At 47.3% G+C, this 14,004-nt stretch overlaps 1 protein-coding gene across 1 annotated transcript; it reads left to right on the top strand.

The window, feature by feature from the left end:
- The first annotated feature begins 212 nt into the window (after positions 1-212).
- LIN28A (lin-28 homolog A) lies at positions 213-11,475 on the top strand. Its single transcript, XM_019985866.2, has 4 exons — positions 213-243; positions 711-895; positions 10,347-10,531; positions 11,259-11,475. The coding sequence occupies exons 1-4, from the start codon at positions 213-215 to the stop codon at positions 11,473-11,475; spliced, it is 618 nt and encodes a 205-aa protein (XP_019841425.1).
- Positions 11,476-14,004: the final 2,529 nt, after the last annotated feature.

The raw sequence follows: 14,004 nt of genomic DNA, 5'->3' as shown, positions 1-14,004 counted from the left end.
GGGGAAGGGAGGAGAGGGGGGCTGCCCGCGGGGGGTTGGGTCATTGTCTTTTAGAATTTGGGAGCCTTTGAAAAGCCGTGGGCCCTCCCACCGCTATTGTGCTGGGGAAGATGTAGCTGCCTCTTCCCCGAGCCACCCCTTTGCCTCCGGACTTCTCTGGGGCCAGCAGCCGCCCAAGCAGGGGCCCGGGGCCGCGGGCTCAGCCGACTACCATGGGCTCTGTGTCAAACCAGCAGTTCGCAGGTTCGACCTCGGGACTTACTAGGGACACCTTAGGCGGCAGGGGCGCCCCGAAGCCACATGAAAGAGAGGTGGGGAAGTGTCCCCCAGGCTAGCCCAAGGACTCCAAGTCTGTGCGGCCTCCTGCTTCTGGGGGCCATCTCTGGAGCCAGGAACCCTGGTGTCCCAGTGGCGAGCAAGCTGAAGGTTCGGGGGCGGGGGGAGAGAAGAGGAGGGGCCTGTCTGGCCGCATGTCCCCGGGCAACGTGTTGTGGGAAGAAAAGCAAAACTTTCTTTTAAACCGCTGGCCTCAGTTTAAGCTGGGGGAGCGCGGGAGGCGGCCGGGACAGGTATTTTCTCGCCGGCTGCTTTGTAGCTGCAGCTTCCTGGTTGTCCAGCCTCGGGCTGGACCCTTGGGTCTCCTTGCCGGCTCTCTGATGGGGGCCCTTCAATTCCGTGGCCCCCCAGCTGAGCGCCTTCCCAATCTCCAGGTGGCTGCGCTAAGGCGCCGGAGGAGGCGCCGGAGGACGCGGCCCGCGCGGCGGAGGAGCCGCAGCTGCTGCACGGTGCGGGCATCTGTAAGTGGTTCAACGTGCGCATGGGGTTCGGCTTCCTGTCCATGACCGCCCGCGCAGGGGTCGCGCTTGACCCCCCGGTGGATGTCTTTGTGCACCAGGTGAGAGCGATTCTGGTAACTTTGCCGCAGAAGCGGGATGTTGGCGCGCGTATCCGAGGGTGGGCTGACGGACTCGGCTGTTGGATTGAGGGGAGATCCAGGGCCCCCATTGTGCGTTCCCGTCTTTGCCGAGGCACCCCAGTTCTGAGTCCCTATTAACTCCAACGGGACGAGAGCGGGGGAAGAGCCGATGATTAACACCCCACCCCCTTCCGGGAACCCCTCTGGTTTACCACGTGTCTGTTACCTCTTTCCCCTGGGCAGGGGGCAGGGAGGTGATCCCATGTGGCAGAACTAAGGTTGTATTGTGCTTGCCAGTGGGGGGAGGGCGAGCAGGCCGGCCAGGGAAGCACATGCCCGGTCAGAGCAGAGCCCTGAGCGCCCGCGCGTTTCTGTATCTTGTGAATGGAGCTCCCGGCCTGGAGGAAAGGAGGGAAACGGCTTCGGGACCCAACGGCGGAAAGCCGAGAATTCTGCCGGGCCCTCTCACCCAGGTGGTCACCCAAAACTCAAGCCCTGGGGTTCTGGATGGGTTTGGCAGATCCTTGAAGGGTCTATTTGGGGGGCTTGGAAGTTCCTCAAGAGCACAGTGTTAGGCACATGGATCACTAGCGGGGCTCTTACTGTCTATTTCCTATTAGGAAAGAAAAGGCAAAGAGCCTGGCCTTCGACTCCTGAGCCAGCCTGGGAGGGAGTTAGGTCGCAACCCCAAGTTCTCAGTTAAAGCAAGGCACCACAGAGGCGGGGGGTGGGGGGTGAAATTCAGTGTCGCAGGGCAGGGGGTGGAGAGAGGCTAGCCTCAGGACCTATTCTCCTCAGCTTGGCATTTATGGCCCCAGACAGCCATTGATTGCCGTCCTAACATTCCCAGCCTCAAACAAGGAACCAGAGACTTTGTCTTCCCTCCTCCCTGGCCACCCCTTCCTGAGTACCTCGGAAGCCTCACGTAACCACTATGTAAAGGAAGTTGTTGCTTGTGTTCCCTTCATCTTTGGAGGTTTGGGGCTGGACCTGAGAAGAAATTGCTAATCCCAGACCCAGGAGGTTGACACCCAGGCCGGGCATGGAGGGGTTACTTTGGGGAGGTTGGCTTTAGGAGCAGTGGGGGAGGGGAAAGGAGGATGTGGGGATTAAGGGTTGGAGCCTGAGGGATGGTATTCTGGAGGGGGAGGGGTGGAGAGGGGAGATGCTGGGTAGACTGTTTGGAGGGAAACAGCGGGGAAGTCCCCACATGGCCCTCAGTGAGGACGCGGAATGGGGAGACAAGGGAGAGAGAGGACGCAGGGAGATGGGGATCCACCAGTTAACACTGGGGTTACCGGGCTCCTAGAACATCTGCCAGAAGGGTCAGCTGCAGAATGCTTGGCTGCCCCCTGGCTTCCCCTGCTTCCTCCACCCCCAGCTTTACTCCCTTCCCTTCATTCGACTAATTCTGGCTGGTGGCTAGCCTCCCTCCCTGTCTCATTTACATATGTGAATGATAACCCACAGGAAGTAATTGTGGGAGAAAGAAGGGAATTGGCCTCTTTAGATCTATTAAATCACTTTATTACAGGAACCAGCTTTGAATGGCCCTCCTCAGCAGGGTGGCCAGCTCCCCATTTATCAGATCACAAAGAGATTAAAATCTCTCCCTGTCTGGAGACAACTGGACACCTTCCCCAACTTTGGAAAGCTTGGAATGAAAGAGTCAGACCCAACATTTTCTTGCCTGTCTTCCAAAGGCTGCCACATAGGGAAAGATCGAGGGGAAGGTAGTCCCTCTGAGGTTCTTTGGTGATATCCAACTCCCAGAGAAGGTTTTCCTGAGCAAATGGATCTGTGCCTCAGCCCACTTAACCTTTAGGATCAAAAGCAGTTGGGAAATATGGGATGGCATAAAATGAAATGGGGACTAGATTCAGATTTGGGGAGTGGAGCCCACACCATGCTGTTTCAGATAGGTTTGCTGGGAGATAACCTGGACTTGGGGTCTTGGACTGTCCAGGGACATTCCACAGTTGAATAAGTTATCAGAAGGAGTTGAGCTGGGATAAGGAATCAAGAATTTATTTCCCTAACACCCCCTGCTAACAGCCAGAGGACAATGGTGGAAATTCCCTGAACTTTATACCTGGTAGCTCTGTCTTCACACTGCTGGGGCTTAGGTTGATCCTTAAACCCTACCATAACACTTAAACTAGTGATTCCAGTCCTGCACTTGAGAAATCTGAATTATCTCCCTGAGGATCCAATGTAGAGGAATTAGGTGGATGCAGATCAATCCTTAGAAATTCTCCTAGGGAAGGAGAGTGTTCCCAAAATGGAGAGAAAGTAAGACATTTCTCTTTAACAGCGAAACTTCCCCTTTGGCTGCTGGTGGTGGGTATCTTGGAACTGGTGGTGTGGGTGGTGAGCAGGATAACTGTCCTAAGATAACATCTGCTGGGGGAGGGGATTAGGGAGCCCCTTTCCTAAGGAAACGGGATGGGGGACACGATTAGACATTTCCAAGGTTGGGCCTATTTGGTTCCCAACACACGAGTCACTGTTCTTATGCTACCTGTCCAACCCTCAGTGCCCAATAGGGGTGGATATGTGGGAAAGAAAACCTACCGTTAGACTTAAAAAAAAAATGAGTAAATAAAACCCATAAATCGAGAAGACTTTTGTACCAACCCTGGTACAGAACTCAGCCACAGGTTTTAGGCTAGAACTCTCTTGCTGTCCCCGAATTTGGGGGGAATTTAAGAATCATCATAATGGCAGCTAGCCTGCCTTAAATCCAGGTTTCTCAGTCTCTGCACTACTGACATATTTCAAGCAGGATAACTTCTCATTCTGGGCATCCCTCAGTTGTGACAACCAAAACTGTCTCCAGACATTGCCAAATGCCCCCCCGCCCCACCCCGGGAGGCAAACTTACCCCCAGTTGAGAAACAGTTAATACATCAAAAGATGGAGCAAGAAAGAGCTAACTACTGTCTCCTGGTTGCCTGAGAAGGACTAAGAAACCTCAACTCTCCATGGCCATTTAAAAAGTTTTGGCCATTTTAACAGAAACCTCCTGTTTCCTGTGCTTCCAACTCCCAACCCCCCCAGATGTGCAAAAGTTGAAAATCAGGAAAAGGTCCCCTGTTTTTTCCCACAGCTCTTTGGAACTCAAATCTGTTTAAAATAGCTTTCTGGCTAAAATGCTGTATTAGAATGCTTGGAGGCAAAAGAGTCCAAATTTAACTGAGGCACCAAGTTTGGGTTAAGAGAAGAAATTTTCCAGTACCAAGAAACTGCTGAAGCCACGTGGCCTGCTTTCTCTGAAAAGGATGAGTGGGGGTGGTGAGAGCAACTTCAGTCCGGTCTAGATTAAGACTCGGGTTTGGGGGCAGGGAGAATGTGAAGGGATCTTTCCTACCTGGTTTATAACCTTACTAGTGCCTCTGATCACCCTCCTTATGTTTAGGTATTAATGTACTTCTCTTAACTCTTCCTCTAAGCTGAACACTTTGAAAAGAGGGACTAGTAGTCTGGTTAGTTTTCTAGTATGCACTTGGTGGGCTGAAGAAAGGAGTATGAGGAACGAAGGGGCCCCTGAAAAATCAAGAGTGCACTCACAGTTGGGGGTCCTTGTCAGCAGGTCTTCCTCCAGACCAAAAGCTTGGAGATAGGGAGAGAATGTGAACTGATGGTTGCTGTCTTTCCAGACCAGGGCCTGAAGAGGGCTTGGCACTCAGTAAAAACACCATGGAAATTTGTGGAGTGGTAGTGGATCACAGCTGATCCACTCCAGCTGATCACAGCTCTAGAGAGGATATGGAAGCCATGGGTTGAAGGGTCATTCATTAGTTTCTTTTCCATCTTAATAGGGAATTTTTAAAAGGTTATTATTTTATTTTTAATTAATTAATTAGGCCATGAAGCATGGGAGATCTTAGTTCCCTGACCAGGGATCCAATCCGAATTCCTTACAGTAGAAGTGAGGAGTCTTAAGCACTGGACCATCAGGAAAGGAAAGTGTTTTGTTTTCCTTCCACTCCTCCAGAGCATCTTCCCTGGTGGCTTAGAGGATAAAGAGTCTGCCTGCAATGCGGGAGACACAAGTTTGATCTTCCCGGGTCAGGAAGATCTCCTGGAGAAGGAAATGGCAACCCACTCCAGTATTCTTGCCTGGAGGATCCCCATGAACAGAGGAGCCTGGCAGGCTACAGCCATGGTCGTTCACTCCTCTAGAAAGGATTTTTTAAATGAGTGGGTTTTTTTCAGGAAGTTGGTAGAAAAGCATGTGAGTTAATTTGAGCATTATGAGATCTTGAGTCCTTCTGTTAGTGAAGAGACATACTTTCTAGAAGTGTTCCAAGTAAAGGCTGTGCCACCATCCAGAGCAAAGCTTGTGGTTAGTGGCACTACTTGCCATGTAAATGATTTTCATTGATTTTTCTCCAGGGCAAGGTTGTTGCTGGAACATTCCTAATCCATCTATCAAAACTATCATACTCTCCAGCCTGTGGCAATTCCTTGGTGGGGTTTTTTTGTTTGAGAAACAGCCTGAGGCACATCACCCCTCCCTTCTTCCTGCAGGCAAGCATAGCAACTGCTATCAGTGTTATATCTGGAAGGTCAAAGGAGGTGAAGGAGGAGAAGAAAACTTTCCAGGATAGTATGCAATTAGTACAGACTCAGCTTGGAGTTCTTTAGTTCAGACCAGTAAAGAGAGTAAATGGCTTTTGTCAACAGAGCAGAAGAGCAACTGGGCTTCTGGTTAAAAACTCCAGGATCTTTTCTTCACTTCTTGAGTGGGTGAGTGGGGGTGGTGGGGAGGGAACAGCCCCATCTTTATCAGGACCTACCCTGGGTTGGATCCTCATCAGAGCTCAGTCCCCCTGTAACTCCATCTTCCTCAGGATCACAGAGAAGATGCCCGTCCCAAGGAGCTGGGAAGATCACTCTAGGTGAATTCTTAGGTGCAGAGTTGAGAACACTGCGGCTCCTTCCTCTCTTCTCCTCCAGTCTCCCTCCGGCTACCTGGGTGCAGACAGGCTGATGAGCAGCACCATCTGGTGGAGAATTCCAGGCAGGAACAGGTGGTCCTGGCTGCGTCAGAGCCAAAGGGATGTGAGGGGTGTATGCTGGCAGCCTTTGGTTCTGGGTAGATCTCTTTCCCCATTCTCCCTGACAAAATAAACTGCTTCTGATAGAACCCATTGGTTTCCTACCTCCTACCAAACGTTCCCTTTAGGAATGAGGCTTGGGTTGAACTGTGAGGACACCTCAGGACTAACTCATTAAGATTAAATTGCTTTCTACTTTTTCAGCATGGCTCTTAGAAGGTTTTAAAATGTCTATGCGCCTTGCATTATATTGCAGAGCACTAGATACAAAGTCAGCTCAGGGCTTTCACACTATAAGTTTGGGCAGGGTGCTTAACCCCTCTGCCTCCATGAATTCAGCAGGGGGCATGATAAAAAGCTTGGTGTGAAGGTCACATGTGTTATAGCATGTGACATGCTTAAAACTACTTAGCCTATAGTAAGCATCAGTACATATTAGTCATTTTGGACAGTAGAGAACTTAGATTTTTTTCTGCAAATGTTGTGCACTGCTAAGCACCTAGAATTGAGGGTTATAGCCATACTCTAGGTAGTCTTGAGCCAGAATGGTGCTGGATATTGCAGAAAAACCATAAACCCAAGCTTTGATCAATTACAGATAATTATAGAACCAGAGCTTATTTATCCAAATTTCACAGAGCAAGCTGAGGGAAACTCGGCTTGCTGTGAGTTTTTTACTCCACATTCCCTGAGTGACCCATAAGGTCCCTTCTATGACTTACAAAGGCAGCGGTGAGGTACTGGGGGTGCAGAAGGCCTTGGTACTGTAGCTGGCCCATCCTTCCCTGCCATCCAAAAAAAAAAAATGCCTCCTATAACTGTTTTCTGTCTGATTAAATACCATCTTCCCCTCTCCTCCACTGCAGGCTACCCACACTCCTACCTTGCACAGACAAGGGGAAAAGGAAGATGGGACGGCGGCAGCCCTCCCACCTATAATATAATTTATCTGAATAAAGGACCCTAATTGGGCCCCTCAGTAAAAAAAAAAGGTTTGACTGGAGGCCCTGGAAGGGTGGGAGGGTAGGTCAGAAGGAAAGATGGCTGCTGGTGGTGGCTTTGGCTGGTCAGCAAGCTTGACTAGGAAAGAAAGGTGTCGGTGTCCATTGCTCTCACCGTGACCATAACCCCCTACATGGAGAGGAAGGAAGGAACTGGTGAATGTGGTAAATGTGTGATGGGGGGGTCAAGGGGGAATCTGCATCCTCTGGAACTCCAGGAATCTGACCACCAGAACCAACCAGTGTCAACTCTTTGTTTCCCGAAGCAGGGCTCTATTGGGGGAGCTCAGGCCTTGCCCCTCCCCCCCCAGGTCTTTTCTTTTTTGGAGGGGATGGAGAGCGGGGCGGGGCCCAGGCCCTGCTTTGTGTGTGGTTGGTGGGGTGGGGGGTGGTAGCAAGAATTTCAGGCTCCTTTCTGATGCAGACCCTGTGAGGCAGGCTCAGTGGGGCTGCACGCTGATTACCTATCTGATAAGAGAGGAATTCAAACTATGTGTTTTAGAAAGGGGTGGGGTGGGGGGGGCCAAGGAGCCACCCCTGGAGACCACCAGTCTAAATCTTGGCTGATTATGGTGAGGTGCCCACAGGGATTTTTTTTTTCCCTTTATCTTTTCAAAGGAAAAGATGGTCTTTAGCTGACCTCAAATCCTCCAGTGATAGAGTAGGTGAACTAAAAGGACTAGTTGATTTCACATGTCCCCATTTATGTTATCCTCTGATTCTCACAGTAAGCCTTGAAAGGTAGATGCAGAAGATTGCGGTGCTCAGTAAACTGGAGCTCAGAGAAGGGATATTTTTCTGTTTCCACTGCTAGTTAGCGATAAAAACTAGGATTAAAATGCTGGGTCTTTTGACAGTTCTTTCTCACCGTTACCCTGCCCTCATCCTGTTTGAAAAGGTTGGTGATAATTGCCACTTGGGATTTATATGTGGCAGGCAATGTGTTAACTACTTTTCATGCATAAAACCTCACAGCACCACCATAAAATTAGTATTTACTCCATTTTGTAGGCTAACACAGAAAGCGGGGATAGGCTGTAGGACTCTAAACCTTTGCTCTTAATCACTTAGCTATCTGCTGATCACAGACAGAAGTGGGAGTGTTCCACCCTAAGAGCCCACTAGGCAAACGGGAGAAGCTGAGTTTACCTGCGTCAAGAATGCTCTTGGTCTGGATCCTCCAGCGTCTCCTGACTCACTGGCTTGTCCTAGCTCAATAAGAGAGAGACACGTCAGATTTAACATCAAATTCAGGGTGGTGGTTATGCAACTGGGAGGAGGAAAGAATTTTCACCTTTCTGAAATGTTTTAATGTTCTGCTTTAACGCTCCACATTCAGATTGAGGGAAGGGAGTGAGTCATCACAACCCTGGCTGTTCTATGTGAATAAGAAGGGAGAGGATCCCAAACCTTTGGAATATTTCATTCATTGATATTTATTGAGCATATGTCCTGCCTGCCTAATCTTCATTAAAACTTTAGGTAAATAGCTACTGTTATCCCATTGTCTGAAAGATCTGAGACCCAGAGGAGTGTAACTCACCAAGATCAAACACAATGCCAGAAATTGGTGGAATCAGTATTTCATGAACCAGGATGTATCCGACACCTGAGCCTAGGCTCTTAATTACCTCAGTGGAAGTTTTGTCTTAAGCAATACCATCTAAATTAAAAGAAATATGTGACTGAGGAATTGGGATCTCATCTGGCAAAAGAGCATGTTTCATCTAAGTCCCAGTTTGAAATAGCCACCTTGCCCCACCCCCGCCAGCAACACCATAAGAGGCCTCAAGCCAGGACTAGGTACATGGTGATCCCTTTTGCTTCTGAACCACATTTTCAACAAGGACTACACCTTGTTGACATATTTGACATGTTCTTTGGATATTTTGGAAGATATCTATAATGAAGTCTGTTTTGTACGGGGTCTGGGAGAGGCTGTCATTCACTAATGTGTTATTGATGCAGAAAATGGCAAAGTGAAATAGGCTATCCATTCCAGAACTCTGGGTTCTTCTGACCCTGGTGTTGCCACTCAACTGTTTGAATAACTCCTTTTTTTCTTTTAAAATTTTGGTTCAAACAAGCAGTGTTTCAGTGAGATCATTCCACATGGTATTTGAAGTCTTTTCCTTTAAAAATTTGATTCTCTTCCCAAGTTATATAATTAATGCCTACCTCCTTGTTCATTAATTCATCCAAAATGTGCTAGGCATTATTTAGGTGACAAAATGCAGCAGTGAACAAAGCAAGGACTTTACATTACATTCTTTTGAATGGCTTTAATGGTATTTTTGTTTCCTGTTTTTGTTTTTTTTTTTTGAACCAGTGAGATATTGAATATATGTATCATGCTAGGCCCTCCTGTAAATTATTCTGTTCTGTGAGTCTTTCATATTGATTCATAGTAACTTTTTATAGGTTTATCAATTTAGGTATTTTTCCAAAATATTTTGCATACATATGATGCAAAGTATAAATTTCTGGCTTCATTTTCTAGTGGATAACTGGTTTCTCAATAGTACTATTTATGGAATTCTTTTCCTCACCTGCTGATTTCTGCACTTATTCTTGGATCTTCCAGTAGATTTTCTCTTCTAATTCACTGATCTGTCTGCTTGGGTCATACTGTCTTTTCCCTTCGACTTTCAGTGACATTGTTTTGATGTAATTTCAAAATTAAGGAAAGGTTGCGAGAATAGTATGAAAAACTCCCATATAACGTTTACCCAGATATATCAATTGTTAACATTTTGTACTATTTGCTTTATTTTCAAGCATCTTTATCTTTACAATATTTCAGCATTTTTTTTTTTTTTTTTCTAAAATATGGCTCTTCTCTTAGGTAACTTCAGTACAATGATCAAAATTAGGGAACTTAACACATTTGCCTACATTCCACCTGCAAATTTTGTCAGTTCTTCTAATATTTTCTGCTGTTCTAAGAGCCAATCAGAATCATGTGTGGCACTCAGTGTCTTTCCTTCGTAGGGGTTTGTTTTTCATGACTGACGTGTTTTAAGTGTATAGGCCTGTTCCTTTATATTTTACAATTTTACACTGGTTGATTTCCTATAAATGCTATGTTTAACGGTTTTTCCCGCTGTTTATCTTACTGGGAACCTCCCATGAGAATAGCTGCAGAAAGTGCTACGGCATCTGTTTACATAGTGATTGTTCCTTATGTGATGTAGATTTCTTGTTCTAAATGTGGTGACTCTTCCAATCACAGTGGCTTTACCAATAAAATGGAAATGTTACACCCTTACTCTTCCAACCTTAGAGGAACATGTGTATGCAGATTTTGGTGTTTGGGGTGTAATAATGAAGACTAACACTAAAATCTACCATGCTTCTCTCCCCCAGAGTAAGCTGCACATGGAGGGCTTCCGGAGCCTGAAGGAGGGGGAGGCCGTGGAGTTCACCTTTAAGAAGTCCGCCAAGGGCCTGGAATCTATCCGAGTCACCGGCCCTGGGGGGGTGTTCTGTATTGGGAGTGAAAGGCGGCCCAAAGGGAAGAATATGCAGAAACGCAGATCAAAGGGAGACAGGTATGGACTGGAAGGCAGCTTCTGTGGGTTGGTAGGGATGATGAGCACTCTTCCATTCTTGCTCTCCCTTTCTTGGTTGGACCAGATGCCAAAGATAAAGTGAAGCCTGTGGTCCCTGGCAACATCTGGATGTGGGAGGCGAAGAGAGGGTGGTATGTATGTGTGGAGGGTACTTCATGACCTACTTTTCTACTTGATAAGTAATTAGGTTCTGGGAGCTCTAGCTTTGATTGCTAAATGGGGACTGTGATCCTAACCTCACATGCTACTTTAGAACTAAAGGAGACCATGGATGTGAAAGTGTACATGGTGAGGCCAAGACAGTACAGCTGTAGCTGTTGCTTCTTCACCTCATCTCCAAATGACTGGTTTCTTTCATGTTAGTTCTGTGTGCAAACAGATTCTGGCCCTTTAATTTCTTCTCTATTTTAATGAATGAGAGGTACTGATTTTAAGGATATGGTAGTTCTCAGTTGAGGTCCAGGATTTCCATTCTTGGTATTTTCAATTTGTCATGAATCTCGAGCTGCCATCTAGATATTACAGGCCTGGAAAAGACTCAGGTATCTAGTCATATACCCCTTTTGTAAGTGGGGAAACTGGTCTCCAGGAAGGGAAGTGGATCCAAAGTTACAACTAAAACCAGAGCCCAGGGGTCCTCACTCAGGAAACACTGTGATCTCGTCTCACGCCTTCCTCTCAACTTTACTATCTTGCTTGATGCTAGGTGCTACAACTGTGGAGGTCTAGACCATCATGCCAAGGAGTGCAAACTGCCACCGCAGCCCAAGAAGTGCCATTTCTGCCAAAGCATCAACCATATGGTAGCTTCGTGCCCACTGAAGGCCCAGCAAGCTCCCAGCTCCCAGGGAAAGCCAGCCTACTTTCGGGAGGAGGAAGAAGAGATCCATAGCTCTGCCATGCTCCCAGAGGCCCAGAATTGAAGCCACAGTGGGTGGGGGCTATCCTTTTGTGATCAGAAAGCTTTGAGGAGCAGGCATCAATCGGCAGAGTGGAGAAAGTGGGGACAGGGTGGGTAGGGGGCAGCTGGCACTGCCATATATCTGAGGCTGGAGTCCACAGCATCACCCCCTCTTCCCTCTTGGTGGGAAGAAGGGGTGAGGCAAAGAAACTCCAATTAGCTCTTTCCAAATGCATATGAGGGCTTTGAGGGTTAACCCTCCCTGCATGCTTTATCTGAGTCTCCACCCCCAGAATCTCCAGCTTTTGAAAGTGGCCTGGGTAGGGAAGTTGTTTTACTCTTAAAGAAGATTGTGGAATAATATTTTCCGTATCAGAGTGTAAAGATTAAGAAGAGAACAGATTGATGGACCCAACCAACAAGCCACTACATTCCATGGGAGGAAACATCTCAGGGGGGTGGCAGGGTTTTCCTCGTCTTCTCTCCTCATAACCCCCTCTTGGGACAGAATGCTAAGAACTGTCCCAAGTAATGGGTTATGATGACAGGTAAAGGGGTGATTGAGGGAACAGCTGAGACTTGCTGCTTCTAAGCTCACTCTCACCCCATTCTGGGCCAACTCAATTTTATTTATTTGCTGCCTTGGGTGACTGTACCTTGGGTCCCACTTTCTCCAGGATGCCAACTGCACTAGTGTGCGAATGACGTATCTTGTGCATTTTAGCTTTTTTTTTTTTCGTAATATAAATATTCTGGTTTTGTATTTTTGTGTATTTTAATCTAAGGCCCTCATTCCTGCACTGTGTTCTCAGGTACGTGAGCAATCTCAGGGATAAGTCAGCAGCAGCTCCGGGTCTGCACAGCAGGAATGCTTTTTGTTGCTGTATCATCAGAGAGAACAACTATTTGGAGTGTATAGCCTATTGAACTACCTCATTTTTGCCAATTACAGCTGGCTGTTCTGCCATGGTGTCCTCCTGAAATCCCTCCATCTTCAGCGTTTCATGAGAGACTAGGTTTTAACTGGGTTGCCCCATGACTTGGTCTCCTTCCTACTGAAAGATTGGAAATTGGTCTGAACAGGAAAACGTGGTGCAGAGTGGTTAGGAGAGGCTGGGCCAGGTAAGAAGTGTGAGAGGGGAAGCCAAGATTAGGCAAAGGTCGTCTGTATGTGTGGCAAAGGATTCCTGTTCCAGATCTATAATCCTAGGGCACAGGACTCGCTTTATATACCAGATCCATCCTCCACCTGACTGGGCTAGGCCGACCCTGCACAACAGGGTGTGTGTGTTTTTATAAGAAATGGAAGTTGTTAAGGAGAGGTTTTTAAGAACAATCTGTACCTATCTTGAGCTGCCCAGGGATGGATATGTGAAGCAAGGACAAGATCTTTAACGATTCTGGGCTTTTCCTTCTTAGCTTCTGGAGAGACCATCAGCAATGGCTTCTTTGTGGTTCCCAGAGCCAGGGTCCTACTCTGCTGCAGCAGTGATTAGTATCATGGCAGCTAAAGGAGAAAGGGCGGTGGGGGTGGCGGGTTCGTTTACAAGCTGTGAGATCACTGCAGACCTACCTCACTGTGTTGTCACGGGGCAAATGCAATAGAACGCATTGGGTGATGTGTGTCTGATCCTTGTCTCCCCCAGCTGCTGCCCCCCTCTAGTTATTATATTTGTCTGGGCTTTGTAGGACTTCACAAGTAGCTGATTTGGTGATTGCTAGGTGGCCTAGTTTGTGTAAATATAATGTGTTGGTCTTCTCCATGTTCTTTTGGGGTTTTATTGTTTACAAACTTCTTTTTATATTGAGAAAAATAGCCAAAGCATCTTTGACAAAATGTTCTGCACCAGGCAAAGAAATCTGAAACGTAAGCTTGGGGGCCCCTCTTGAAGTTGGGGGGGTCTTGAACTACACTTTCTTTTGTGTTCCCCTTCCTCTATTTCCTATTTCAAAGAAGATCTGTCCTGAAAACTAGATTCCTATTCCCTCTTCTTTCCACCTTTGTGCCCCCCCGAAATAGACCATATACCTATACATTTAATTTGTGATCTGTCATTAAGTGATTTGTGCAGAAATCCTGAAAAGGCTAAGATTGCTCCATCCCTTGTTCCCAATTTCGAGTCCTGTCCATTCCTTGATGTGATTCATGCTAAACGGACTGATGTATTTGGTTGGATTAAGACCAACTCCAAGGGTAGAGAGGAGCAATCAAGGGGGCCTTCCATGTAGAAGGTGGGGCTGGGAGACCACGAAAGGAAAGATGAATGTATATCCAAGTCACTCAGGAACTTTCATGCAGGTGCAAGAAACTTATGTCAAAGTAGCCACAAGATTGTTTAATAGCAGACGGACGAATGTAACTCCATGTTTACTGCTAGAAACCAAAGCTTTGTATGAAATCTTGAATTTAATGGGGAGGGAGGGAGGGAGGGTAGAAAAGCATGTACCCATCTGTTCTTTTCCTCATCCCTTCTCATTCCTGAACTGCAGGAGACATAGCCCCTTGGGCTTTGGCGACCCCATCTGGGCAGTGTTTATTTGATGGCTGATT

Source organism: Bos indicus, chromosome 2 (assembly GCF_029378745.1).
Source record: "Bos indicus isolate NIAB-ARS_2022 breed Sahiwal x Tharparkar chromosome 2, NIAB-ARS_B.indTharparkar_mat_pri_1.0, whole genome shotgun sequence".
NCBI lineage: Eukaryota > Metazoa > Chordata > Mammalia > Artiodactyla > Bovidae > Bos > Bos indicus.
This window is presented reverse-complemented; position numbering and strand designations above follow the sequence as displayed.

Excerpts from the sequence above, each read along its gene's own strand:
- LIN28A (XM_019985866.2), top strand. The coding sequence starts at position 213 with ATGGGCTCTGTGTCAAACCAGCAGTTCGCAG. Across the intron at positions 896-10,346 it reads TGGATGTCTTTGTGCACCAG|AGTAAGCTGCACATGGAGGG; the intron begins GTGAGAGCGATT and ends TCTCTCCCCCAG. Across the intron at positions 10,532-11,258 it reads CGCAGATCAAAGGGAGACAG|GTGCTACAACTGTGGAGGTC; the intron begins GTATGGACTGGA and ends GCTTGATGCTAG.